This window comes from Coregonus lavaretus, assembly GCF_964263955.1.
Source record: "Coregonus lavaretus genome assembly, chromosome: 27".
NCBI classification, from domain to species: Eukaryota; Metazoa; Chordata; class Actinopteri; order Salmoniformes; family Salmonidae; genus Coregonus; species Coregonus lavaretus.
In genome coordinates, this window is record NC_140014.1 from 16,516,642 (window position 1) to 16,543,364 (window position 26,723).

The following is a 26,723-nucleotide window of genomic DNA, read 5'->3' on the forward strand; positions in this document are numbered from 1 at the left end:
GCATGCAGTGCCTTGATCTCCCGCTTGATTCGATGTGGCGCGGGAATAGGCTACAGTCATTGGGAACGCACCCCCAACTGGCACGTGGTCTCATTCCACGTGGGGTCTCTTCTGTAGACCAGGAAGTGCCTAGTCCGACTTTTACAAAGGACAACATACATTAATCACTAAAACAGTTGCAATAAGTAAGATTGTGGCATTATTTCGCTAACATTGTAACCGTTTTGTATCCCACGTGTCCTATATCGTATTGCAGCAATGGCGGAAGAGGTTTCCTGTTTGAAGTCACGACTTATGGAAAAAGAAAAAGAGATAGTTGCATTGAAGGATAAACTGGCACAATTAGAAAAGGTAGGTTTCCTTTTTACATTGATTGAATACCAGTAGGCTAGTTAGCTGTAGCCTAGGGCTTGCTGTGGCTATTTAGCAGCAGAGCAAGTTACAATCTAGCTACATGGTTCAGAGTATGGGCAAATATTTTGGATGGTTTAAGCAGTGAGGAAGACGTCTTTGGTTTGAGCATAGAGATAGATAGAGGACTCTTGTGCCCAAAAGCTTGTCTTAGCATGGGCAGCGCTATTGAGGATTTACTCCATTTTTAAGTAGTCAACTGGGTGGGCAGTAGGTATGTGACAAATGGAAAATGTTGCTTAACGTTTACATTGCCATTGTTTTATCGGTTTTCCGTTAAAATTATAAGAAAAAATACATGTCAATTTACAATGCAGAATAATGGTCCTATAACATATGTATGACAGCTAGTGCTGGGCAAGGAAGTTATATCTACCGCAACCCATTACAGACATAGAACGCAGCTACAGTAACATGTTGATAGTGACAATTGGTAACTATGGTATGGTAGCTAGGTATGTTTTATTTCTACTAAATGTCTTGGTAAGTCACGGTATTTAACAAACTTTAAAGTACACTGAACAAAATATAAATGCAACATGCAACAATTTCAAGTATTTAATAATAATAATAATAATATGCCATTTAGCAGACGCTTTTATCCAAAGCGACTTACAGTCATGTGTGCATAAATATTTTTTTTTGTGTATGGGTGGTCCCGGGGATCGAACCCACTACCTTGGCGTTACAAGCGCCGTGCTCTACCAGCTGAGCTACAGAGGACCACAGATATGCATTTTACTGAGTTACAGTTCATCAGTGGCGGTTCTAGACACATTTTACTAGGGGGGCCAAGGAGGGGCCAGTGTTTAATCAGGGGGGCACACATAAAAAAACTGGCAACACATGATATTCAAAGATTATAAACTTTATTTTACTTTAAAATCATATGACATTTATTATAACACGTATTTTGTACAAGAGTGCAGATGCAAGAGAGATAGTGCCATAAAAATGAAAAAATAAATAAATAAAAAAAAATTAAAAAGTACAGGGTACAAATACAGGGTTCATATTCAATGTGAACAAAACTCCAGGATACAACAAAGGGTACAACAATGTGCCATTTCCTATTTATGGAAGCCCCACTACTGTGGACAGTTGATTCCACATTTTGTTTTAAGAAAGAAAACTTTCTGAGTGATTTATAAACAAAACACACTACCCTGTATCCATTTAGGTAAAATAAACCAAATCAGAAAAGAAATTCAATTCAAAGAGGCTTTACTAGCATGACCATATTGACATACAGTATTGCTAAAGCACATAAACAGGGAAACGTGTTACACATTAACATCCAGTAGTCCAATAGGATGCAGACAATAAACATTAAGTTAACATTAGTTTAAAAGCAACAATCATGTCAACACAATGTAGCAATATGAACAACACTGATGGATATCAGCAACAACATGAAAACAAGAATATTACAGGTGTCTGTGTGTGTGTGTGTGTGTGTGTCTGTGTCTTTGTGTACTTCACTGTCAGTTGATGAGCAGGTGTACAAAAAAAGGCTTTACAACATATATGGGCAAGTCCATTTAGGACAGCACATTTCCACCATAGTTCACATTAGGAAAAAATGACAGCATGAATGCTCACTAAACAAACATATACTACATATACCTTTTTATACACATTTTTTTTCAGTAATTTTTTAAGAGTGAAAGGGAAGTAAGCAATCGCTCATCATAGGATCATACATATTTCAGTTACAATATTAGTTACAATATTAGTGTTAGTTAGATCATCATGTCAAAGCTGGACCTGCAAAGTCTGAACGACACAAGTGTGCAATGATTGGAGTGATTTTGTTTCTTTTTTTTCTTGCTTTGCTTGTTTTCAAAAGGAAAAATCATAGTTGGTAAAAAATAAAATAAACTTTCGTTGAAAGGTATCACACTGTATAATTTACAAATATCTAAAGAGGTTTAGTGGATGCCATAAAACATCTGTGGAGCTTGAAGATTTGTAGTACATAGATGTTTGGCAGAGATAATTCAAAAGAATAAAATCATAAACTCTATCTATCTATCTATCGAGAGAGAGAGAGAGAGAGAGAGAGAGAGAGAGAGAGAGAGAGAGAGAGAGAAGTGTTTCCTTAGAGCAGTACATGCAGCAATCACTTAATGGAGTGATGTCATAATGGGCCACAAAACTTTGGGGATGTGGATGGAAAGTTACAGGCAGGAGAGGGGAACCAACAGAAGCAGGTCTTGAGACATGAGTTTGCCCCTTTTTGAAAACCTCTTGAGAGAGGATTGGTGGGATATATATACATACATACAAACATACATACACTCTAGTAGTGTGTGGAACTACTGGTACTGTGAGGAAAAAAAGATAGATGATGTAAAATGAAAAATAAAACAAGCTTCAGCTTCTTAAGACACGGTGGGTTCATCTAAGTAGACACATGTAACTTCATGTGGACACCAGACTGTCTTTGTCTACACATCTAACTTCATATGGACCCCAGACCGTCTCTGTTTACACATGTAACTTCATATGGACACCAGACTCTTTGTCTACACATGTAACTTCATATGGGCACCAGACTGTCTCTGTCTACACATGTAACTTCATATGGACACCAGACTGTCTTTGTTTACACATTTAACTTCATATGGGCACCAGACTGTCTCTGTCTACACATGTAACTTCATATGGACACCAGACTGTCTTTGTTTACACATTTAACTTCATATGGGCACCAGACTGTCTCTGTCTACACATGTAACTTCATATGGACACCAGACTGTCTCTGTCTACACATGTAACTTCATATGGACACCAGACTCTTTGTCTACACACGTAACTTCATGTGGACACCAGACTAACTCCATTCATTTTACCGGTGGTATTGAGAACAGATAAACCCACCGTGTCTTAAGAAGCTCAAGCTTGTTGTTTTATTGTTCATTATATCTCTTTTTCCTCACAGCGGCACTCATACGCTACTAGCGTATATATCATATAGATACACTACAGCAACAGGATACGGCGGTTGTGCTGTCTGGCAAAACGGTCCACAAATACATCAAGATCCAGAGCCTTGGCCCTTCTGGACTCTATGCTCAGGACACCAAGATCACTGAGTCTCTCATCACTAGTGGTGGACCGCAGGAAGGTTTTTATCAGTTTCAGTGTGGAGAAACTGCGTTCGCAAGAGGCTGAGCTTACAGGAAGGGTTACAGCAATCTTGCACAGTCTAAAGAGCTCAAAGAAAACTTCCCTGTATGGCTCAATAAAACAAACCAGCTCAACTGTACTGCATGGCTTTTTGACTTCACCACTCTGTATTTTTCTGTCCAAAACTCTCTTAAATTGATGGAGCTCATGCCCTAAATCATCAATGTCTGCATTATACAAACGGCCAAATGAAAAAACATTGCTCTCCTTTAAAAAGGTATCACTCTGGGGACTGAGAGACTGTATGCTTCTCATGAGCTCACAGTTTGTATTGGAGAAACGTCTGTTCAACTCATTGAGCATGCTGTCAATTACAGGATAGAAAAATGATGTGAGAAACATATCTTTGTCACGTTCTACCTCCCTCTGACCAACAGTGCTTAGCGTGCAGTAGCCACTGAGTCTAGAGCTCAGCATTTTCTGACGTTTCGCCACTGACCTTGTTGCAGAATCACACTGCTCACAAATATTCAATGCTTCATCCCACAACTCATCAAAGAAAGACTCCTGCCTGTGGTCTTTCAATGTCAGGACTAAAGCATTTACTAAGTCAACAGCACTTGACAGATCAACAGTTTGTGACTGTAACATGTCAGACAATAGCTTTGTCTCCCCAAACAACTTACGCAGAGTAACAAGATGCACAACAAATTCTAGGTCAATTTGAGCAAGAAGACCTCGGGCCTCAACAGTTCTTTCACCATGACGTTCTTGAGCAATCTCTTGCAGTAGTCGTTTAAGGGCAGGTAGAGTGTCCATGATATTACGTAGGGCTAGAAATCGGCATGACCAACGTGTGTCGCTTAAACGTTGCAGCTCTCTGGTTCTGCCATACATTTCTCTTTGGAGAGACAGCCATTTTGGGTGCACATATGAGGAAGAAGTAAACATATAAAGACTCTGTAACAAAGAAAAAAACTCCTCCGTTTCTGGGACACTTTTGACTACATCAACTAACACTAAATTCAGACAATGAGCACTACAATGGACGTAGAAGGCAAATTTAGCCTGTTCTTTGATCCTTGCCTGAACCCCTGAATGCTTACCGCTCATAACGGCAGCGCCATCGTACGCTTGGCCTACGAGGTTATTTTTGTAGTCCAGGCCATAACGTTCCAGTAAGTGTACTATTTTTCCAGTAAGCCCTGCTGCATCTAACCTCTCTGCAGATTCAAAATGGAGAAAACTCTCCTTAATGGCCCCATTGTAATAGTACCTGAGTGTGAAGGACATCTGTTCTTTTTTTGAAATATCCTTTGTTTCATCTGCCATGACGCTAAAAACCTCACTTTTCTTCACTTCTTCTATGATTTCAGACCGAACCATTTCTGCCAAACAACCCAAAACCTCATTCTGGATGATCTTGCTTGTGTACTTTGCATTGTGAATGGAAGTTAATCTTCTCTTAACAAGTTGGTCGTGGTTAGCAACTGTGTTAAGAATTTCCCTAAAGTTTCCTTTGTTAGTGGACCCTTCAGATTCATCATGTCCTCTTTGTGCTATGTTTTGTGTAGCTGTAAGCAACAGCACTTCCCCAACTGTTTTAATGTATGCCTGATTTTCTTGTACTTGTTTAGTGTGTTCTTTGTCAAGGAGATCTGTTAGTGTTGCGTCAGTTCTAACAGCTCTTTGATAATCCCTCCATGCGATCATTGCACACTTGTGTCGTTCAGACTTTGCATGTAGTGAAAACCCTGCATTTCTCATAGTTGCCTTTTTCCAGTTTGTAAAACCAGGTGTTGAAACAAAAACGGTGTCTGGGGCATTTGGTGTGCTAAAATGTCTACATGCATAGCAACATGTAGAGTCCGTCATTACAGAATACTCAAGCCATGGATGAGTAGTGTACCAGTTTGGTCTGAAGCTTCGTCTTCTGTCCCCCATCAGTGTGGTTGGGAATATCTTCAAGTTCGGCTGTACTGGTACGTCATACTTAGACTTGCTGATATCTGAAGAAGATGGACAGTAAACATAGGGCACAACTACAACATTTATTTAGTGTATATCTGCATGTATTTCAAAATGTAGGCAAAGTATTTACTTTAAAAAAAAAACAGAGCCATATTGACACAAAAAAGAATTAACAGCAGAAAGCAGCATTTTAAGGACACCCAGCAGGCCTACCATTACATTGTAATTGCATTGCTTTGCAAATAGTAAGAACCTTCCTCATCACAAACCTGATGGTGCAGTACTTGATCCACATGGATCCACTTGCTGTCCCTCTGGCTGTTCATCTCTCTGTCCCTGTATGCTTTCTTCTTCATGCTTCTCACCCTCTTCTTCATTCTCCTCGCCCTCTTCTTCATTCTCCTCACCCTCTTCTTCATCCTCCTCACCCTCTTCTTCATCCTCCTCACCCTCTGGAATTTCCCTCTCTTTGTCAGACCCCTCACTTTCATCACATGCTGGCTCTCCCTCTTCCTCAACTTTCTCAAAACCTCGATTTGTTTCTCTCACTTTTTTGTTTGCTGGGGCAAAAAATGACTTTATGTCCCTTCCTCGTTTCATGATAACTATTAGAAGAAGAAAAAACGTAGGGGCATGCATTACATTTTGTTACCTAACCATCCCTCCCTACTTAACACTGGCAGATAACCTGTTGATTACTTTACTAAAAATGTATTTGTTATCGCGATGCAACAGCCAAGACGGATGAAGTTACGTGGTTAACATCACAACATTGTGTAGACCTAGCAAGGATAGCCTACTAACATTTGGATATTTGCTTCTGCTTCGATGAGTTTGCTTAGATATGATTACATTTCTAAACAAATCGAGACCAGACATTTAAAAACTTGATTTGATTTATGTGTGAGGAACAAAAGGAACATGTAGGCTATGTGCAAGAACAACAAGTCACTTATGATATTAAATCTTTTTCTTACCTTCGACTCCTGCAAATCGTAGCTCCTCTCGCAAATAGTAGTTGCTGAGCTCTCATTCACCGAAGCAGCACCACACGTGGCAGGCAGGCAGATGGCAGGATACAGTTTTTGGGTGCGCCACTCTAATTTACCCGTGTAGAACGTTGCCGTGTAGAGCGTTGCATTAGTTCCGCTTTTGGCGCTCGCGTGTAAAATAGTTATAAATTCATAATTTTTTATTTGGTCAGCACGGGGGGGCCACAGGGGTGGCCAGGGACATTTCCAGGGAGGCACGGGCCTCCCCCGGCCTCCGTGTAAAACCGCCACTGCTGAGCGGGAACTATGCTTCCGCAGAGGAAGGGGAGCCAGCAGGCCAGAGGTGGATGAACGCAATGCCCTCGTTTGGGTGTAGGGACTGATCAGAGCCCGAAGGTACAGAGGTGCCGTTCCCCTCACTGCTCCATAGGCAAGCACCATGGTCTTGTAACGGATGCGAGCTTCAACTGGAAGCCAGTGGAGTGTGCGGAGGAGGGGGGTGACGTGAGAGAACTTGGGAAGGTTGAACACCAGACGGGCTGCGGCATTCTGGATGAGTTGTAGGGGTTTAATGGCACAGGCAGGGAGGCCAGCCAACAGCGAGTTGCAGTAATCCAGACGGGAGATGACAAGTGCCTGGATTAGGACCTGTGCCGCTTCCTGTGTAAGGCAGGGTCGTACTCTCCGAATGTTGTAGAGCATGAACCTGCAGGAGCGGGTCACCGCCTTGATGTTAGCGGAGAACGACAGGGTGTTGTCCAGGGTCACGCCAAGGCTCTTCGCACTCTGGGAGGAGGACACAACGGAGTTGTCAACCGTGATGGCGAGATCATGGAACGGGCAGTCCTTCCCCGGGAGGAAGAGCAGCTCCGTCTTGCCAGGGTTCAGCTTGAGGTGGTGATCCGTCATCCATACTGATATGTCTGCCAGACATGCAGAGATGCGATTCGCCACCTGGTTATCAGAAGGGGGAAAGGAGAAGATTAGTTGTGTATCGTCAGCGTAGCAATGATAGGAGAGGCCATGTGAGGATATGACAGAGCCAAGTGACTTGGTGTATAGGGAGAAAAGGAGAGGGCCTAGAACTGAGCCCTGGGGGACACCAGTGGTGAGAGCACGTGGTGCGGAGACAGCTTCTCGCCACGCCACTTGGTAGGAGCGACCGGTCAGGTAGGACGCAATCCAGGAGTGAGCCGCGCCGGAGATGCCCAGCTCGGAGAGGGTGGAGAGGAGGATCTGATGGTTCACAGTATCAAAGGCAGCAGACAGGTCTAGAAGGACAAGAGCAGAGGAGAGAGAGTTAGCTTTAGCAGTGCGGAGAGCCTCCGTGACACAGAGAAGAGCAGTCTCAGTTGAATGACCAGTCCTGAAACCTGACTGGTTTGGATCAAGAAGGTCATAACATATGTATGACAGCTAGTGCTGGGCAAGGAAGTTATATCTACCGCAACCCATTACAGACATAGAACGCAGCTACAGTAACATGTTGATAGTGACAATTGGTAACTTTTCAGACATTTAAAAAAAGTGACTATAGAATTCTGCTATGGCATAAAATGTATTTTTTCCCTAATAACAATAAACATAGCTGATTGATGTGTTGCTGAGTTGTTTTTTATGCTGTTTTTTATGGTATGGTAGCTAGGTATGTTTTATTTCTACTAAATGTCTTGGTAAGTCACGGTATTTAACAAACTTTAAAGTACACTGAACAAAATATAAATGCAACATGCAACAATTTCAAGTATTTTATAATAATAATAATATGCCATTTAGCAGACGCTTTTATCCAAAGCGACTTACAGTCATGCGTGCATATTTTTTTTTTTGTGTGTATGGGTGGTCCCGGGGATCGAACCCACTACCTTGGCGTTACAAGCGCCGTGCTCTACCAGCTGAGCTACAGAGGACCACAGATATGCATTTTACTGAGTTACAGTTCATATAAGGAAATCAGTCAATTGAAATAAATTCATTAGGCCCTAATCTATGGATTTCACATGACTGGGAATACAGATATGCATCTGTTGGTCACAGATACCTTTAAAAAAAGGTAGGGGCGTGGATCAGAAAACCAGTCAGTATCTGGTCTGACAACCATTTGCCTCGTTCAGCGCGACATCTCCTTCGCATAGAGTTGATCAAGCTGTTGATTGTGGCCTGTGGAATGTTGTCCCACTCCTCTTCAATGGCTGTGCGAAGTTGCTGGATATTGGCGGGAAGTGTAACACGCTGTCGTACATGTCGATCCAGAGCATCCCAAACATGCTCAGTGGGTGACATGTCTGGTGGATGTTAGTACCGCTTCAGAAGTCTCATTCCTTTACAGACAAGTAAAATAAATACCTGTTCATATGTCCAGAGAAGGTTTCGTGTCAGTATTTAAAAGTAGCCTACCCTAACAGACAGACAAGCAAACATGCCGTAGCCGAGGCACTTTCAAGGGGCCACATTCCATTATGTCTGAAAGGGGTCATCGATAAAGGCTACCGGTAGCCTACTGTAATTTCATATTATGAGGCAAAAAACGAAGAGTAGGCTTCCCCGAGCTCGCAAGACTGGCCCGAAGATACCTCTGTATCCCGGCAACATTGAGAGGAGGGGCTGGCAGGCCAGCGTGAGGGAAAGAGAGGAGGGGCAGGCAGGCAGGCCAGCGTGAGGGAGTGAGAGGAGGGGCTGGCAGGCCAGCGTGAGGGAGAGAGGAGGGGCAGGCAGACGCGTGCTCATGTTTTGGTAATCTGCATCTCACAATGTCTTGTGTTGCATGCCTTGCAAATTCATCAAAGTAGCCTAAAGTTCGCCTCTTCCTCTTTGGTTTTATTTGAATTACACAACTTTCCCAGGCCTTTATAGCCTATCAACTATAATACAAAAAATAATATGTTTTGTGATAACTGCACTGTGCTTTTAATTAAGTGGGGGGAAAAAACAAAAAACATTGTTTTTCGGTGAGGGATTTTTCTTAACGTTAAGGATCCCAACTTCGTTTTAATGTTTAAACATTCACACCCCTAGTGGGAAGGATCACATAATTCCATCTGGGTCATCAGGAGGGATCAGCCAATTAATTATGATCGTGCTCAAACATTCCATAACTGCAAGTGGCAGTAAATCGCCAACCTTGGCTTTATACCTGTTGAAACAACACACTCCAGGTGGCAGTAAGCACACTGTCAGTTTGTTTACCAACTCATAGAAGTAGTAGAAGAAAATTGACTACTAAGTTGCCTTAATGGCGCTGCCGGTACGCAGACGCCATAATGGGACAGATACTAATAAGAGTCCTCTATCATTCTCTATGGGTTTGAGTCAACAAGACCAGATTTGGAAGGATAGCCTTGTGAGACCAGTTAGCCTACAATTCAGTTGACTTTCTAGCACTTGTCAACATAACATTTGGTTATAAAGTGACATTTCAGATTGTCTATAATAACCACAACTTTTATTCTGAACCACTAAATAAACCATACACTCTCTCCTTCTTTTCTCCACTGAAATCAGAAATGTTTGACAGGTCTGCAGCTGCAGGAGAAAGTGACAACACTTCCACCTCTGAAACCCAAGGCAGCCCTGTCCAATGAAGACATCATGCGCTACAGCAGACAGCTTCTACTGCCAGAGCTGGGTGTACAAGGTAATAATGACAGCTTTCACCCAACCTCTGAAATAAGGGTATTCATTTAGTGTAATCAGGGGTGCAACTTCGGTTTTAGAAGTGGGGGGGGGGCATAACTATATATAAACAGTGCCTTAGGAAAGTGTTCAGACCCCTTGACTTTATCCACATTTTATTACGTTACAGCCTTATTCTAAAATTGATTAAATAAATAAAACTCCTCAGCAATCAACACACAATACCCCATAATGACGAAGAAAATTATTTTTTTGCAAATTCAGTAAAAATAAATAACAGAAATACCTTATTTACATAAGTATTCAGACCCTTTGCTATGAGACTCGAAATTGAGCTCAGGTGCATCCTGTTTCCATTGATCATCCTTGAGATGTTTCTACAACTTGATTGGTGTCCACCTGTGGTAAATTCAATTGATTGGACATGATTTGGAAAGGCACACACCTGTCTATATAAGGTCCCGCTGTTGGCAGTGCATGTCAGAGCAAAAACCAAGCCATGAGGTCGAAGGAATTGTCCGTAGAGCTCCGAGACAGGATTGTTTTGAGGCACAGATCTGGGGAAGGGTACCAAAACATTTCTGCAGCATTGAAGGTCCCCAAGAACACAGTGGCCTCCATCATTCTTAAATGGAAGAAATTTGGAACCACCAAGACTCTTCCTAGAGCTGGCCGCCAGGTCAAACTGAGCAATCGGGGGAGAAGGGCCTTGGTCAGGAAGGTGACCAAGAACCTGATGGCCACTCTGACAGAGCTCTAGAGTTCCTCTGTGGAGATGGGAGAACCTTCCAGAAGGACAACCATCTCTGCAGCACTCCACCAATCAGGCCTTTATGGTAGATTGGTCAGACGGAAGCCACTCCTCAGTAAAAGGCACATGACAGCCCGCTTGGAGTTTGCCAAAAGGCACCTAAATAATCTCAGACCATGAGAAACAAGATTCTCTGGTCTGATGAAACCAAAATTGAACTCTTTGGCCTGAATGCCAAGCGTCACATCTGGAGAAAACCTGGCACCATCCCTACGGTGAAGCATGGTGGTGGCAGCATCATGCTGTGGGGATGTTTTTCAGCGGCAGGGACTGGGAGTCTAGTCAGGATCGAGGCAAAGATGAACGGAGCAAAGTACAGAGAGATCCTTGATAAAAACCTGCTCCAGAACGCTCATGACCTCAGACTGGGGCGAAGGTTCACCTTCCAAAAGGACAATGACCCTATGCACACAGCCAAGACAACGCAGGAGTGGCTTCGGGACAAGTCTCTGAATGTCCTTGAGTGGCCCAGCCAAAACCCGGACTTGAACCCGATCTAACATCTCTGGAGAGACCTGAAAATAGCTGTGCAGCAACGCTCCCCATTTGCAGAGAAGAATGGGAGAAACTCCCCAATTACAGGTGTGCCAAGCTTGTAGCGCCATACCCAAGAAGACTTGATGCTGTAATCGCTGGCAAAGATGCTTCAACAAAGTTCTGAGTAAAGGGTCTGAATATTAATGTAAATGTGATATTTCAGTTTTTTATTTTTAATAAATTAACATTTCTACAAACCTGTTTTTGCTTTGTCATTATGGGGTATTGTGTTTAGATTGATGATGGAATAAAACAATGTAATACATTTTAGAATAAGGCTGTAACGTAACAAAATGTGGAAAAAGTCAAGGGGTCTGAATACTTTCCGAATGCACTGTATATATAAACTAATTGGTAAAAATACAAATAACTTCACAGATCTTCATTGTAAAGGGTTTAAACACTGTTTCCCATGCTTGTTCAATGAACCATAAACAATTAATGAACATGCACCTGTGGAACGGTCGTTAAGACACGGTAGGCAATTAAGGTCACAGTTATGAAAACTTAGGACACTAAAGAGGCCTTTCTACTGACTGAAAAACACCAAAAGAAAGATGCCCAGGGTCCCTGTTCATCTGCGTGAATGTGCCTTAGGCATGCTGCAAGGAGGCATGAGGACTGCAGATGTGGCCAGGGCAATAAATTGCAGAAGTCAGAAGATAGCCCTATTTGGTAAAAGACCAAGTCCATATTATGGCAAGAACAGCTCAAATAAGCAAAGAGAAACGACAGTCCATCATTACTTTAAGACATGAAGTCAATATGGAAAATTTCAAGAACTTTTAAAGTTTCTTCAATTGCAGTCGCAAAAACCGTCAAGCGCTATGATGAAACTGGCTCTCATGAGGACTACCACAGGAATGGAAGACCTAGAGTTACCTCTGCTGCAGAGGATAAGTTCATTAGACTTACCAGCCTCAGAAATTGCAGCCCAAATAAATGCGTCACAGAGTCCAAGTCACACACACATCTCAACATCAACTATTCAGAGGGGACTGTGTGAATCAGGCCTTCATGGTCGAATTGCTGCAAAGAAACCACTACCAAAGGACACCAATAAGAAGAAGAGACCTGCTTTGGCCAAGAAACACGAGCAATGGACATTAGACCGGTGGAAATGTGTCCTTTCGTCTGGAGTCCTAATTGAAGATCTTTGGTTCCAACCGCCGTGTCTTTGTGAGACGCGGTGTGGGTGAACGGATAATCTCAGCATGTGTATTTCCCACCATAAAGCATGGAGGAGGAGGTGTTATGGTGTGGGGGTGCTTTGTTGGTGACACTGTCTGTGATTTATTTAGAATTCAAGGCACACTTAACCAGCATGACTACCACAGCATTCTGCAGCGATACGCCATCCCATCTGGTTTGGGCTTAGTGGGACTATCATTTGATTTTCAACAGGACAATGACCCAACACACCTCCAGGCTGTGTAAGGGCTATTTTACCAAGAAGGAGAGTGATGGAGTGCTGCATCAGATGACCTGGCCGCATCAATCCCCAGACCTCAACCCAATTGAGATGGTTTGGGATGAGTCGGAGGAAAAGCAACCAAGAAGTGCTCAGCATGTGTGGGAACTCCTTCAAAGACTGTTGGAAAAGCATTCAGGTGAAGCTGGTTGAGAGACTACCAAGAGTGTGCAAAGCTGTCATCAAAGCAAAGGGTGGCTATTTGAAGAATCTCAAATATAAAATATATTTTGATTTATTTAACACTTTTTTCGTTACTACATGATACCATATGTGTTATTTCATAGTTTTGATGTCTTCACTATTATTCTACAATGTAGAAAATAGTAAAAATAAAGAAAGAACCTTGAATGAGTAGGTGTGTCCAAACTTTTGACTGGTACTGTATATATATTTTTATCCAGTCGGATAAACACTCCAAACAGCCTACCGACCGCTCGGAGCCGTCCGCATGGTCCTAAAGCACACTGTTGCCATGTTTTGTATTACATTCCAATGATAAAACTGGCGGGACCCCCGTCTCCAGTGAAAGTTGCGATCCCGAGTGTAACATTATTGAACACCTTATTGAACACATCCTTTACTCTCTGCAGGTCAGCTGAACCTCTCCCAGACATCAGTGCTGGTTGTAGGGTGTGGAGGACTAGGCTGCCCCCTGGCACAGTATCTAGCTGCAGCAGGAATCGGTAGGTAAAAATGTGGGCAGAGAGAATAGCAGTAAGTTATACCTTCAGTAATGGTCAGTGATTTCATATGCTGTACACCCATATAGATGTACAATTCCCTTGAATCGCTACAAATCAACATAGCATTTGAGGATGGCATATTTGAGGATGGCATAGTTGCTCAACTTAACAAATTATTAGGTAGGCCTACATGTAATACACCTTTTAACCTTTAGGGATGTGCAATACTAATGTGTGTGTACGCTGTTATAAAAGGGCCCATCCCTTTATAACCCCAGGGCGTGTGGGTCTGCTGGACCATGACCAAGTGGAGCTGAGTAATCTGCACAGACAGGTACTCCATGGAGAGGACAGCCAGGGCCAGCCCAAGGCCCAGTCTGCTGCCCACGCTGTCAGAAGGTAAAGGAGACTACTGGGGCCTGCACAGGCTGGTACATGGACTGCGATCTTGCCTGTCACAACCATAAATTGGTGCATTCATTGCCATCTCACTACAATGTCATGGTGTTGTATTACACTGTTGTTTTGAATGTCCACAAATACTCAACTATCTCTCTCTGTTTATGTATTTTTGAAAGCACGGATTGTGATACTTCACTCACTGATGCTGCAGTGCTGATTAACCGCCACATCATAGCTATGGCCACTAGGAGGTGCCATTTACCCAAACAGCAACGGCTTGCTCTCAGATCAAATCCAAATGTATTTGTCACATGCTTCGTAAACACCAGGTGTAGACTATCAGTGAAATGCTTAGTTACGGATCGTTTTCCAACAATGCAGAGTTAAAAATTCCAATAGAAATAGTGACAGGAGGAATAAATACACAGTGAATAACAATAACAAGTATAAGTAACATGGCTATATACAGGGAGTACCAGAACAGAGTTGATGTGCAGGGGTACGAGGTAATTGAGGTAGCTATGTACATATAGGTAGGGTTAAAGTGACTAGGAAACAGGATAGATAATAGACTGTGTGTGTGTTTGTGTGGTGTCAGTATACATGTGTGTGCATGGTATGTTTGTGTGTGGGTGTATGTAGTGTGTGTTGGGGTGTCAATGTAAGTACACTACCATTCAAAAGTTTGGGGTCACTTAGAAATGTTCTTGTTTTCGAAAGAAAAGCAATTTTTTTGTCCATTAAAATAACATCAAATTGATCAGAAATACAGTGTAGACATTTGTTAATGTTGTAAATGGCTATTGTAGCTGGAAACGGCTGATTTTTAATGGAATATCTACATAGGCGTACAGAGGCCCATTATCAGCAACCATCAGTCCTGTGTTTCAATGGCACGTTGTGTTTGCTAATCCAAGTTTATCATTTTAAAAGGCTAATTGATCATTAGAAAACCCTTTTGCAATTATGTTAGCACAGCTGAAAACTGGCAGCTTAATTAATTAGTACCCGCAAAACACCAGTCTCAACGTCAACATTGAAGAGGCGACTCCGGGATGCTGACCTTCTAAGCAGAGTTGCAAAGAAAAAGCCATATCTCAGACTGGCCAATAAAAAGAAAAGATTAAGATGGGCAGTCTGAGATATGGCTTTTTCTTTGCAACTCTGCCTAGAAGGTCAGCATCCCGGAGTCGCCTCTTCACTGGACGTTGAGACTGGTGTTTTACATTTTTAAAATTTAGTCATTTAGCAGACGCTCTTATCCAGAGCGACTTACATGAGCAATTAGGGTTAAGTGCCTTGCTTAAGGGCACATCGACAGATTTTTCACCTAGTCGGCTCGGGGATTAGAACCAGCGACCTTTCGGTTACTGGCACAACGCTCTTACCCTCTAAGCTACCTGCCGCCATAGACTCTCACATGCATGTAGTGTTCAGTGCTGTCTAGCCATATTGCGGGTACTATGTAATGAAGCTGCCAGTTGAGGACCTGTGAGGCGCCTGTTTCTCAAACTAGACACTCTAATTGTCACGTTCGTTTACAGACGGGACGGACCAAGGCGCAGCGTGATATGCGTACATGTTTATTTTAATGAATAAACAACCGACAAAACAATAAACAAACGAAACGTGAAGTCCAAGGTACACAAACAAACATACCTACCACGGAACAAGATCCCACAACCCACTAGTGCCAATAGGCTACCTAAGTATGGGCCCCAATCAGAGACAACGAGCGACAGCTGCCTCTGATTGGGAACCACACCGGCCAACATAGATCTAGACGATCTAGATCTAACCCTAGAAAATACAACATAGTACATACCACACAGAAAATACACACCCTGACTCAACAAATACGAGTCCCCAGAGTCAGGGCGTGACACTAATGTATTTGTCCTTTTGCTCAGTTGTGCACCGGGGCCTCCCACTCCTCTTTCTAGTCTGGTTAGAGACAGTTTGCGCTGTTCTGTGAAGGGAGTAGTACACAGCGTTGTGCGAGATCTTCAGTTTCTTGGCAATTTCTCGCATGGAATAGCCTTCATTTCTCAGAACAAGAATAGACTGACGGGTTTGGGTGGTCCAGTGGGCGTGCATAGTCTGTGCAAGAGAGTTAGTGCAAAAAAGGATCAGTGCAGGTAGTCCGGGTAGCCATTTGGTTCTATTTAGCGGTCTTATGATAAACTGTATAGTACTATAGTCCCCCCTTTTATTTGTTGGAGTGAACATACAGTACATGAATGGTAATGCAATTGAATGTTAAAGGGAAAATCAGCAGTTACTACATCCATTTTTGTATTTATAAATGAATTATATGTACCCATTGATTCTTAAATAATATATCATATAAATGCCTCATGAACTATTAGTTCTACTGTCGTCCCCCATCAGAACCCAAAATATAAGCTTATTTCACTCCAATGTTTGTAAACAACGTAAACGTAAACAAAAACTATATAGCCTCAAACATGGTTAAAACTATAATTTTGATATCATGGATGTTCAGTCCTTGCATCCATAGCTCTGTCTATGAATTTGAGAGTGGTTACATTTCTCCGGCCCCATCCCTCAGCTTTTTACCGAAACGGGTGGGGAAAACGCTTTGTTATTGTTTCAACTGTTCATTGCTGCTTTTAGTCTTTAGGCATTCAAAGGAAAATAACATTAGCCAGCCAATATTCTTTGCAGTAGTTTCTTGCTCTCCAAAATGAGTTAGATATAAGGGGTGGGATGGGAGGGTGAGATTTGGTTTGAATGTGAATGGCCTCTGTCCTTTTATGTGTGTACAGGTTGAACTCCACAGTAGAATGCATTCCCTACCACCTCCAGCTCTCTCCAGAGAACGCCTTACAGCTCATCCAACAGTATCCTCCCTCTCAGCTTTGAGCCTTATATTATCTTACAGGAGGTAAAGACTTTACTGTCTGTCATACAGGTTTTCTGTGTCATCAAATCCAGGAGAGTCAAACATTTATCATAACACTGACTTTCTGAGGTGAAATAACTACATTTTTACTCCTTGACATTATCCACCTCATGTACAACATTGTGGCTGACTGTTCGGACAATGTTCCCACCCGCTATCTGGTGAATGATGCCTGTGTCCTCAGTGGCAAGCCCCTAGTATCTGCCAGTGCCCTGAGAATGGAGGGCCAGGTAAGGATCGAATTACATTTGAGTCTCTACATTTAAGTCCCCGCAAGCTAACTGGATTTACATCAATGTCTGACAAATGACTGACTAGTAAATGGCATATGTTTATTGTTACTCATCCTTTGTGCATAGTAACCCCTGTTGTCTGTGTCTGTAGTTGACAGTGTATAACTACCGTGGAGGCCCCTGCTACAGGTGTCTGTACCCAAAGCCTCCACCCCCGGAGACGGTGACCAACTGCTCTGACGGAGGGGTCCTAGGAGTAGGTGAGTCCTCTTCTGATTCATGTCTTCACCCTTCGATAGAGAAAATAATTGATTGTTGATGTTTCACTCTTTTGTCTCAGTGCCAGGGATCATGGGATGCTTCCAAGCGTTGGAGGTCCTGAAGATTGCCTCAGGACAGGGCTGTATCCTTCTCAGTGAAAGCTCCCTGTGTCACTCCACAGCCCCACTACAGCTTATCTACTGTACAATGAAACGGCACTTTATGCTTAGTCATGGTGCTGACTGGATGAATGAAAGCCTGAATGAGTCAGTTTAGCATGGGAAGGAAGGGGGTGTTTTTCTTCATGACCATGCCCATCTGATAAAGCTCGACTAAAAGAGAGGAAATTCTGTAGATTTGCAGGACCTTTGAGGTGAAGTGGGTCATGCTGTGAATCATAGTGATGTGTGTCAGTCAGACAGGAGCCCCTTCCTTGACCCAGTGTGACAGCTTCCTGTGGCCAACAGCTATTGATGTTTGACGCCCAGGATGTCAAGTTCCGGTCCATCAGGCTGCGCCCCAAGCAGGCCAGCTGTGCTGTGTGTGGAGAGAACCCCACTGTCACACACTTAGTGGACTATGAGAAGTTCTGTGGGTCTGCTGCCACAGATAAGGTCAGGGGTCACTGAGAAGAGGACACTGTGGGCAAAGCATTGATCCTGCATATTCATTGTTAAGACTTTCAAGGGGTTAGCATTTTAAAGTAAATCTGAATTGGCAAAAGTGTCGTCACTCACCTTTAAACCCCTTAGCAAATACACATAGCATATGGAATGTTGGGCCAGGAAAATGTGTTCATTATCTATAATTCAGATAAATAGCTATACACTGTATGTCAAAATGAGTTTTCTGTGCTTTACTGGACTAAAAAAGCAAAATAACATTCCCATTTTACATTAATTATAGGACAATTTTGTTTAAATGTTTGCTTTGAATATATTTACCTAATATTTTCTGGGTTTTCTTTCAGTGTCGAAGACTAAACCTTCTCTCCAAAGACCAGAGGGTATCAGTGCAGGTAGAGTATAGTCCGTGACTTTCTGTTTTTTTACGATTATTGCATGATTACCAATGCTTGACTTGGGCCGGACCTCAAATGTTCTACTGTTTGAGCTCCTGTTGCTATTATAGAATATTAGCTCAAAAGTATTGTGGCGCTCCTGCACCTAAATGTAAACAGTACCAGCAGCCAAAATGAGTATCGGCACCTATTTCAGTCCTAGTCGAGCACTGATGATTACACTGTGATTCGTGTGCATTCATAAACCCAGATTAAATCTTAACACTGACCCAACCCTAAATGGGAAATGACTAAATCGCGATTGTACGTTTTCTACGGAAAAGAATAACCAATTTTCTTTGTTGGCACTGACAGAAATGGTGGCGGTTTAGGGGTTGTTTGGATTTCTGCTAAATTACAGCTTTCAAAAGAATTGAGCCATTAAGAGAGAGTAGATTAAGATCATGATTGATTGGCCTATAATAGTGATTATGCAAGGCCTGGAGTCGGAAACAGTTTTATTTCCTATAATTGAAATAATGTGACAAAACATTAAGCTTACTCCACCCAACTCAACTAAAAAAAGGCAACCAGTTGTACCATGCATAAGTTATAGAAAAGGTATTCTCCAAAGCAGTTTGTCATCTGTGTGTCATCTCACAGAAAACTAGCAACTTCAATTCTGATGTCGCAGACCTTTAAACCCAACATTGTCATTAACAAAGTGAAGTGTTCTAGGTGACCATTGACAAACATTGACATTTCTCCTTTCTGTTGCCAGGAGTATAAATCTATAATGGACCACACGGCTGCTCATCTCCTGCTGGACGTACGCCCTCTAGTGGAGGTGGATATATGTCACCTGCCCACCTCCCTTAGTATCTTTCTGCTGGCTGAATGCCGTTCTGTCATTGTACTCCATTAACTATATACAGTGCCTTGCAAAAGTATTCATCCCCCTTGGCGTTTTTCCTATTTTGTTGCATTACAACCTGTAATTTAAACGGATTTTTATTTGGATTTCATGTAATGGACATACACAAAATAGTCCAAATTGGTGAAGTGAAAAAAAGAAAAGAAACTTGCTTCAAAAAAATTAAATAACGGAAAAGTTGTGCGTGCATATGTATTTACCCCCTTTGCTATGAAGCCCCTAAATAAGATCTGGTGCAACCAATTACCTTCAGAAGTCACATAATTAGTTAAATAAAGTCCACCTGTGTGCAGTCTAAGTGTCACATGATCTGTCACATGATCTCAGTATATATACACCTGTTCTGAAAGGCCCCAGAGTCTGCAACACCACTAAGCAAGGGGCACCACCAAGCAAGCGGCACCATGAAGACCAAGGAGCTCTCCAAACAGGTCAGGGACAAAGTTGTGGAGAAGTACAGATCAGGGTTGGGTTATAAAAAAATATCTGAAACTTTGAACATCCCACAGAGCACCATTTAAATCCATTATAAAAAAATGGAAAGACTATGGCACCACAACAAACCTGCCAAGAGAGGGCCGCCCACCAAAACTCACAGACCAGGCAAGGAGGGCATTAATCAGAGAGGCAACAAAGAGACCAAAGATAACCCTGAAGGAGCTGCAAAGCACCACAGCGGAGATTGGAGTATCTGTCCATAGGACCACTTTAAGCCGTACACTCCACAGAGCTGGGCTTTACGGAAGAGTGGCCAGAAAATAGCCGTTGCTTAAAGAAAAAAATAAGCAAACACGTTTGGTGTTCGCCAAAAGGCATGTGGGAGACTCCCCAAACATATGGAAGAATGTACTCTGGTCAGATGAGACTAAAATTGAGCTTTTTGGCCATCAAGGAAAACGCTATGTCTGGCGCAAACCCAACACCTCTCATCACCCGAGAACACCATCCCCACAGTGAAGCATGGTGGTGGCAGCGTCATGCTGCGGGGATGTTTTTAATCGGCAGGGACTGAGAAACTGGTCAGAATTGAAGGAATGATGGATGGTGCTAAATACAGGGACATTCTTGAGGGAAACCTGTTTCAGTCTTCCAGAGATTTGAGACTGGGACGGATGTTCACCTTCCAGCAGGACAATGACCCTAAGCATACTGCTAAAGCAACACTTGAGTGGTTTAAGGGGAAACATTTAAATATCCTAGTCAAAGCCCAGACCTCAATCCAATAGAGAATCTGTGGTATGACTTAAAGATTGCTGTACACCAGCGGAACCCATCCAACTTGAAGGAGCTGGAGCAGTTTTGCCTTGAAGAATGGGCAATAATCTCAGTGGCTAGATGTGCCAAGCTTATAGAGAAATACCCCAAGAGACTTGCAGCTGTAATTGCTGCAAAAGGTGGCTCTACAAAGTATTGACTTTGGGGAGGTGAATAGTTATGCACGCTCAAGTTTTCTGTTTTTTTGTCTTATTTCTTGTTTGTTTCACCCCAAAAAATATTTTGCATCTTCAAAGTGGTAGGCATGTTGTGTAAATCAAATGATACAAACTCCCCAAAAATCCATTTTAATTCCAGGTTGTAAGGCAACAAAATAGGTAAAATGCCAAGGGGGGTGAATAGTTTCGCAAGCCACTGTACAATTAGAAAGATATGGAGTTAGTTAGGAGGATATTAATACTACTTTCCATGAATTACATCAGTCATCACTGTGCTTTCATAGCTGTTCTGATCGGAATTAGTAAATCAAAGTAATTGTCCTCAGTTCAATGGTAAAATATGTTTAATTTCCTTATATCATTGCTAGACATTCCTCTCTCCAGTTTAGAGAACAGGAACAGTGAACACATCCATGTGCTGAAGGAGAGAATTGGCCAAGTGAAAGAGCAGATGTCGAGTGAATCCCAGGTCCCAGGTAACATGACTGACAATAGGTCTCCATGTAGCTATGCAGGTCACAACATGCAGTGGCTCTTCAGTGGCTAGGCTTATGGAGCAGCTCCATATTCACTGAACAAAAGAGGAGTAATTTGAGTGCTAATTAAGTCTGTAGCGTTGTCCTGCGAGGGTATTCGTTTATTTTGGACAGCCAATGACGGGAGTTGATGGAGTTGCTAGGTGATCCTTTTTCCAACACAAAAATATACCGTCATCGTGAACAGCTGGCCTCTTTTTATTGAATATTCATCATGGTCTTTATTTCAGCAGAGTGTATTTCCAGCAAACCTGTGTATATTTTGCTATTAATGAGCTCTTTTAATTGCCCATTTCTGGGAAACACTCTGTTTGGTAAACAGTTAACACAGTTTAGTTGAACTGGTACACATGACACCCTTTTAAGTTTCAAATCAATTCAGGTTTCAAGAGTGAAATAAGTCATATCATGTTCATAACACACCTAATAGTGAACTAGAATTAAAATACCATGCCATGGCTCTGTTTCTGGCCAAGCATCAAACAAAGAATATTTCCTCCCCATTTTATTAATTCAACTCACGTAGTCTCGCATAGCCAGCCAGACGTCGTAGTCTTGTGAGAAGCCAGGAAATGGAAGCTACTCACTTTGATTTGATCTGTTTGTGTTTCCCTGCTGCAGTTTATGTGATCTGTAAGCTGGGTAATGACTCCCAGAAGGCAGTTCAAGTCTTGGAGAGAATGTCAGGCTCTGAGGTGGACTGTGTCACTGCGAAGGACATCTGTGGGGGACTAATGGCCTGGGCCCAGAAAATAGACCCCTCTTTCCCTCAGTATTGACTCAACGTCACAGGTTCTGCACTGTGGTTTCATAACTTAAATGTATGTAATTATAACGACAGTTTTTCTGCCTTAACTTGTTTTATGTATGCTGGTTGCATTGGGTATCGCTTACCTGGCAGACAATTCATAGATTAATTAGTTACATCTCACTGGTGAAAAGTGAAAGAAATAGTCAGTTATCAACTGTTCATGTTTTCGAGATTGTGTTTTAAATGGCAAATAAAATGTTGTACAAGAAAAAACTAAACATTGTAATCCATTGTCATAACCTTGTTACTGTTCCAGATTGTACTATTTTTATAACCCCAATTTATTGTTGAGGGCATGCAGGGTAATATAGTACTTCATTATGCATTTCGAGTTATTTGGGAACATTTATATATTTAAGAAATATGTGTTACAGAGTTATTACACATCTATACATCCATAATGTGTTGCCATTTCCGTATTTGGATAAGAAACAAGATGCTGATGTATGCCACCACCCTATCTAAAACAAGATTAGGAGCAACAGTACAACAACAGTGTAAGGAATACATCAGCATCTTGATTTGATTTGATTTGAGGATGATGGCATTTCTTCTACGTTGCTGGCAACTCATTTTCAGAACGGAACCAATAGAGGTCGGGTAACTAGTGTTTTTTTTCCAGCATCACCCCGATTAACGGAAAAGATAGATGAAAGAGACATGCGCAATGTAAAGATAACTTTTTCGAGACGCCATTGCATGTGAGATTGTAGTTTGAAGATTTATCCTCACCCATAGAAACCCAAAGCACCAAATAGGTAAAAGAACTTCAAGCCCCAGGAACCTTTCTCTCCTCCCTTTCTCTCAGAACAGTGGGAGTATTCACAGCTGGAAGGATAATAAGATGCGCGTGAATTTACTGTCTGGCAACCACGAATAGACGACAAGAGAAAGTTTCAAAAAGCAGAGAACTCGGCTGTGAGTTTTAGCACGCTTTTAGACGATCCTACTAATGCATATGGTTACATTGTTGCGCATTTGTATGATTTAGCGAAAAGGCGAATGAACTTGAATCATTAGTTTTTTTTTTCGATTGTTGGAGTTTTGGGAGAAGTTTCTGCTGTCCACTGGCCATGGATCCAACGTCGCCTTTTGCAGAAAGTGGAGGTAAGTAGGCCTATAATGTTTTAGACATATTTTATAGACGATTGAAATATTTAGGCTAATTCATAGGCTACTGAAGAATATTTCAACAAACTTTTAGTATGCAAAAACAGGTCTTGTATAACTTGTGTTGCTGGCATTCGTGGACATGGGGTCGTCTTCTGCCAGCAATTCAATCGAAAGTGGGATGGTCCAGATGTTGAGAAGCCTTGATTCCAGATGGTGGTTGTGCATGATTAATAAATAAATAGAAAACATTCCGTAATGTATGGTAAACTACACCATGTCTCTAATTTGTCAGGTTAAGTTATTAAACATGATGCATTGTTTGTACTGGCTTACAATATAATCGAAGTTTACAATTACAATTATTTGATGTGTTTATTGTATGCAAACCTTATCATGTTTATTTCTCGTAAATTGCAGCACTTATTGTTATTGCATAGCCTACTCAGAAAGTGTAAACAGCTTTGAGGTCATGATTTGTTTTGCTGAATTTGTTCAGTTTGGTAGAATAATGTAAAATGATTACTTTTATAGCCTACATCTACTTCCACAAACCTAAACATATTCTATTCTACCACCATTAAATGTACTGTATCTGTTTTGTGACATGTTTCCTGTGGTCAGGGCAGATATGTGACTCTAGTACTGTGAGGGGACACCATTCAAGAACATGAAGTTTGGAATGGTGAACGCCTCTTGCAGTGAGCGTTGGGGAATCAATCTAGGACGTCTGGAGCATCACAGTATCTCAGCAGTGCAAACTGCAAACATCTCTTGCCTTGGAGAGAGAGCTGAGGCCATTTAGTGGAATCATCAGGCTTTGTCCATGAATTGATTGCCAGGCATCTGTCTGAGAAGTCAATGGGGAGGAAAGTTTGACTATTGCTATTGACTAACACTGCTCGTGATACTTTGAAGATCTTGCATTTCATGTCTCCTAGAAGGAGGTTTGAGTGTTTCTTCAGAATTGTGTCTGTTCCTAGTGGTTCAGTGGTGCCTTATTTAAAAAGGCATCACTGATGGTTATATTACTTTACATTTTGCATCATCATCTCTGCCATTGGAAGAAACCCAATGTCTGCCTGCAGCAGCTCAACTCCTCCGTCCTTTCCTAAAGCCTACCTCCACTCACAACTCCCAGCTGTGCCTCTGACCCCCTCACCATCGCCGAGCCCCCCGGCACCCCTTTACAGCCGCCTGTCCAACGGGAGTCACGGGAGTCACAGTCACTCTCACAGCGCTCCCAGCCCCACCAACTCCCGCAGCTCCTTCCATGGAGTGTCCTTCCTCCTCCAGATCGGCCTGACCAGAGAGACGGTGAACCTGGAGAACCATGACCTGTCGCTGTCTGCTGTCAAAGACCTGGTCTGCTCTATAGTCGACCAAAAGGTAATTACGCAACACTTCCTTGTTATAACACTTGACCTACTACAGCTAATGCATAATGACAGAGTGAATATCTATATGGATATCGATAGAATGAAATGCAATAGGTAGGCCTGAGCAAGAGAAAGCAAATTCACTATAAAACCTAAAAGCTTAAGTGGTCTTTTTTTTTGGCTCAATTCCAAGTTTCAAGAAAGATTGGAAAGTCCACTGGAAAGTCCACCAAGCATACTGCTAAACAAATCAGTGGCATAGTTCGGCACTGAATAATTTCAGGTCTGCTGAGCGCAAACTTGATCGTTGTGAAAATTCTGTGCAACTTCCAACAAGCGCTTGCTATGAACACTGAGGCTGTACCCACTTTAAGTTACAGTTTCAGACAGTGGTCAATTAGGCTACTGTGGCTATTTGATCGTAATGTAGGCCTACCAGAGTGGCCTACCATCAAAAACAATGGAGAAAATGCATCCCTTAACATTTTAACATGGAAATAGCTGTTCTATCATTCAGCCTACAGTAGCAGCCAATGTGTGTGATTTGATTTGATTTGTGGTGTTCAATGTAGGCCTACATTCCATGAGACATTAACCTGTTTATCCACTTGTCCTTCAGACAAGGAGGTGACTGAAAATGATGTTGTGTTGTTTGATGCAAGAAACCACTTTACAAAATAAAATGACAGGGAATCAGACAAATTATGCTACCCTCTGCCTATTGGCTACTTAGCTTATTCAAACCTATCTCAAAATACAACACTGCCCCTTTAAGACAAAAATAAGCTGTTTATCTGACTCGCTTTTCAAAGATGTCTAGAAATGTACACGTTTTCTGCTCTTGTAGGAGGCATTTACTCCCCCATTGCTGACTACAAATGATCTATAACTGGTCTAATAACTCAATAACTGGCAATGAACAACTGTGCACACGTGGCAACATGCAGCTCTCGCTTTGATCGCAAAACAAGCGCATCTACTCACGACCGCTCATTCTGTAAACACAGTCCAGTTCAAAGTGAATGGCATAGATCCATATATGGCAATGGTCTATTTGCATATAAGCCTACTGCAGCTCTGATTGGTTTTGCCGCAACGGTCTGTGTAGAGTACATGCTGAGTAAAGCGTGTCAAAGCAATAAAATCATATTCCAATGCGTTCTGCGTTCAAAATCTCTTGCATAGTTATTTTTGTTTTGGTATGTTGCATTGAAAGTGGCTAATATTGCGTTGATTCGATCACAATTCCCACAGTAAAGGGAAACGTTGATAGTGTTAACTAAGGGGGAAAACTCTAGAAAGTTGAGTGAAGTTCAATCTCGTGTTTCTCTGCGCAAGCTGATATTTCTTCTGTGGGGTAGTCCTAGGGAGTGCGTAGCTTAGAGGGAACATTGGTTGCAAGTTGAAATTAACTCTTCAAAACAGTGAGACAGCTGTATTGCAGACAGTGTTGCCCTGAAATGCATAGCATCTGTGGTTTGCCATTTCTGTGCCATACTTGTCCATTTACACATAGTTTTTGTGACAGTTTTTTTGTTGTGAAGCAGACATCTGTGTCTTGTGCACAGAATGAGTTTTAAGCACCACAGCAGCACGCTCGGCAGCAGTGAGCCTTCTCCGGTTGCCGTGCATGGTCTAGTAGCATCAGCTATTTACATTGTGGTGTATTCTCACTGGAGACACTAACACTGAACCACTCAGTGGTTTATCCCTCTCAAAGTCATCCACAATGTAATGCATATGCCAGGTTATTTTCCATGACAATGGTGGCTGTCGGTAATGACTTTGGGTTATGGCTCCTGCATAAGAAGAGGCTGAACAACTGAAATATAGACTGTATCAATCAACAGTGGTTGCCTATGTGCCACTGGCTAGAAAGAGGCAAAGGCAAGTTTGTAATATCAAGAGCAAACCAATGGAACCAAATGTAGTTTGCTGACTCCATTTGTTTGTTCTTTAATTTGTATTGGTGGCAAGCACACTGTCTTTGTCCATTACAGGGTTTCCATTACCATGAATTGGTCTGATTTTTAACTCTTAGCAATCTAGAGATG

At 42.2% G+C, this 26,723-nt stretch overlaps 2 protein-coding genes across 2 annotated transcripts in view; both read left to right on the forward strand.

Annotated features, from left to right (window-relative positions):
- Positions 1-127: 127 nt before the first annotated feature.
- On the forward strand, positions 128-22,384 carry LOC311102919 (adenylyltransferase and sulfurtransferase MOCS3-like). The gene is made up of 13 exons (XM_084144406.1): positions 128-351; positions 10,008-10,140; positions 13,552-13,644; positions 13,923-14,043; positions 16,836-16,910; positions 17,085-17,202; positions 17,357-17,465; positions 17,546-17,608; positions 17,917-18,080; positions 18,437-18,484; positions 19,248-19,344; positions 21,202-21,309; positions 21,991-22,384. Exons 1-13 carry the CDS (start codon positions 259-261, stop codon positions 22,146-22,148), a joined length of 1,380 nt encoding a protein of 459 aa, XP_084000532.1. The 5' UTR covers positions 128-258; the 3' UTR covers positions 22,149-22,384.
- Positions 22,385-24,217: 1,833 nt separating this feature from the next.
- The window catches only part of LOC311103170 (serine/threonine-protein kinase D3-like), a 47,973-nt gene continuing 45,467 nt past the window's right edge, over positions 24,218-26,723 (forward strand). The window contains exon 1 of the mRNA XM_084144718.1: positions 24,218-24,679. Within this exon, the coding sequence (XP_084000844.1) occupies positions 24,365-24,679 (315 nt within the window). The 5' untranslated portion in view covers positions 24,218-24,364. The remainder of the gene's footprint in view (positions 24,680-26,723) is intronic.

Bases quoted from the DNA above. Each gene is read 5' to 3' on its own strand.
- LOC311102919 (XM_084144406.1), top strand. From the start codon at position 259: ATGGCGGAAGAGGTTTCCTGTTTGAAGTCACGACTTATGGAAAAAGAA. The intron at 352-10,007 runs GTAGGTTTCCTT...CACTGAAATCAG, and splicing joins AACTGGCACAATTAGAAAAG to AAATGTTTGACAGGTCTGCA. The intron at 18,485-19,247 runs GTAGAGTATAGT...TTCTGTTGCCAG, and splicing joins ACCAGAGGGTATCAGTGCAG to GAGTATAAATCTATAATGGA.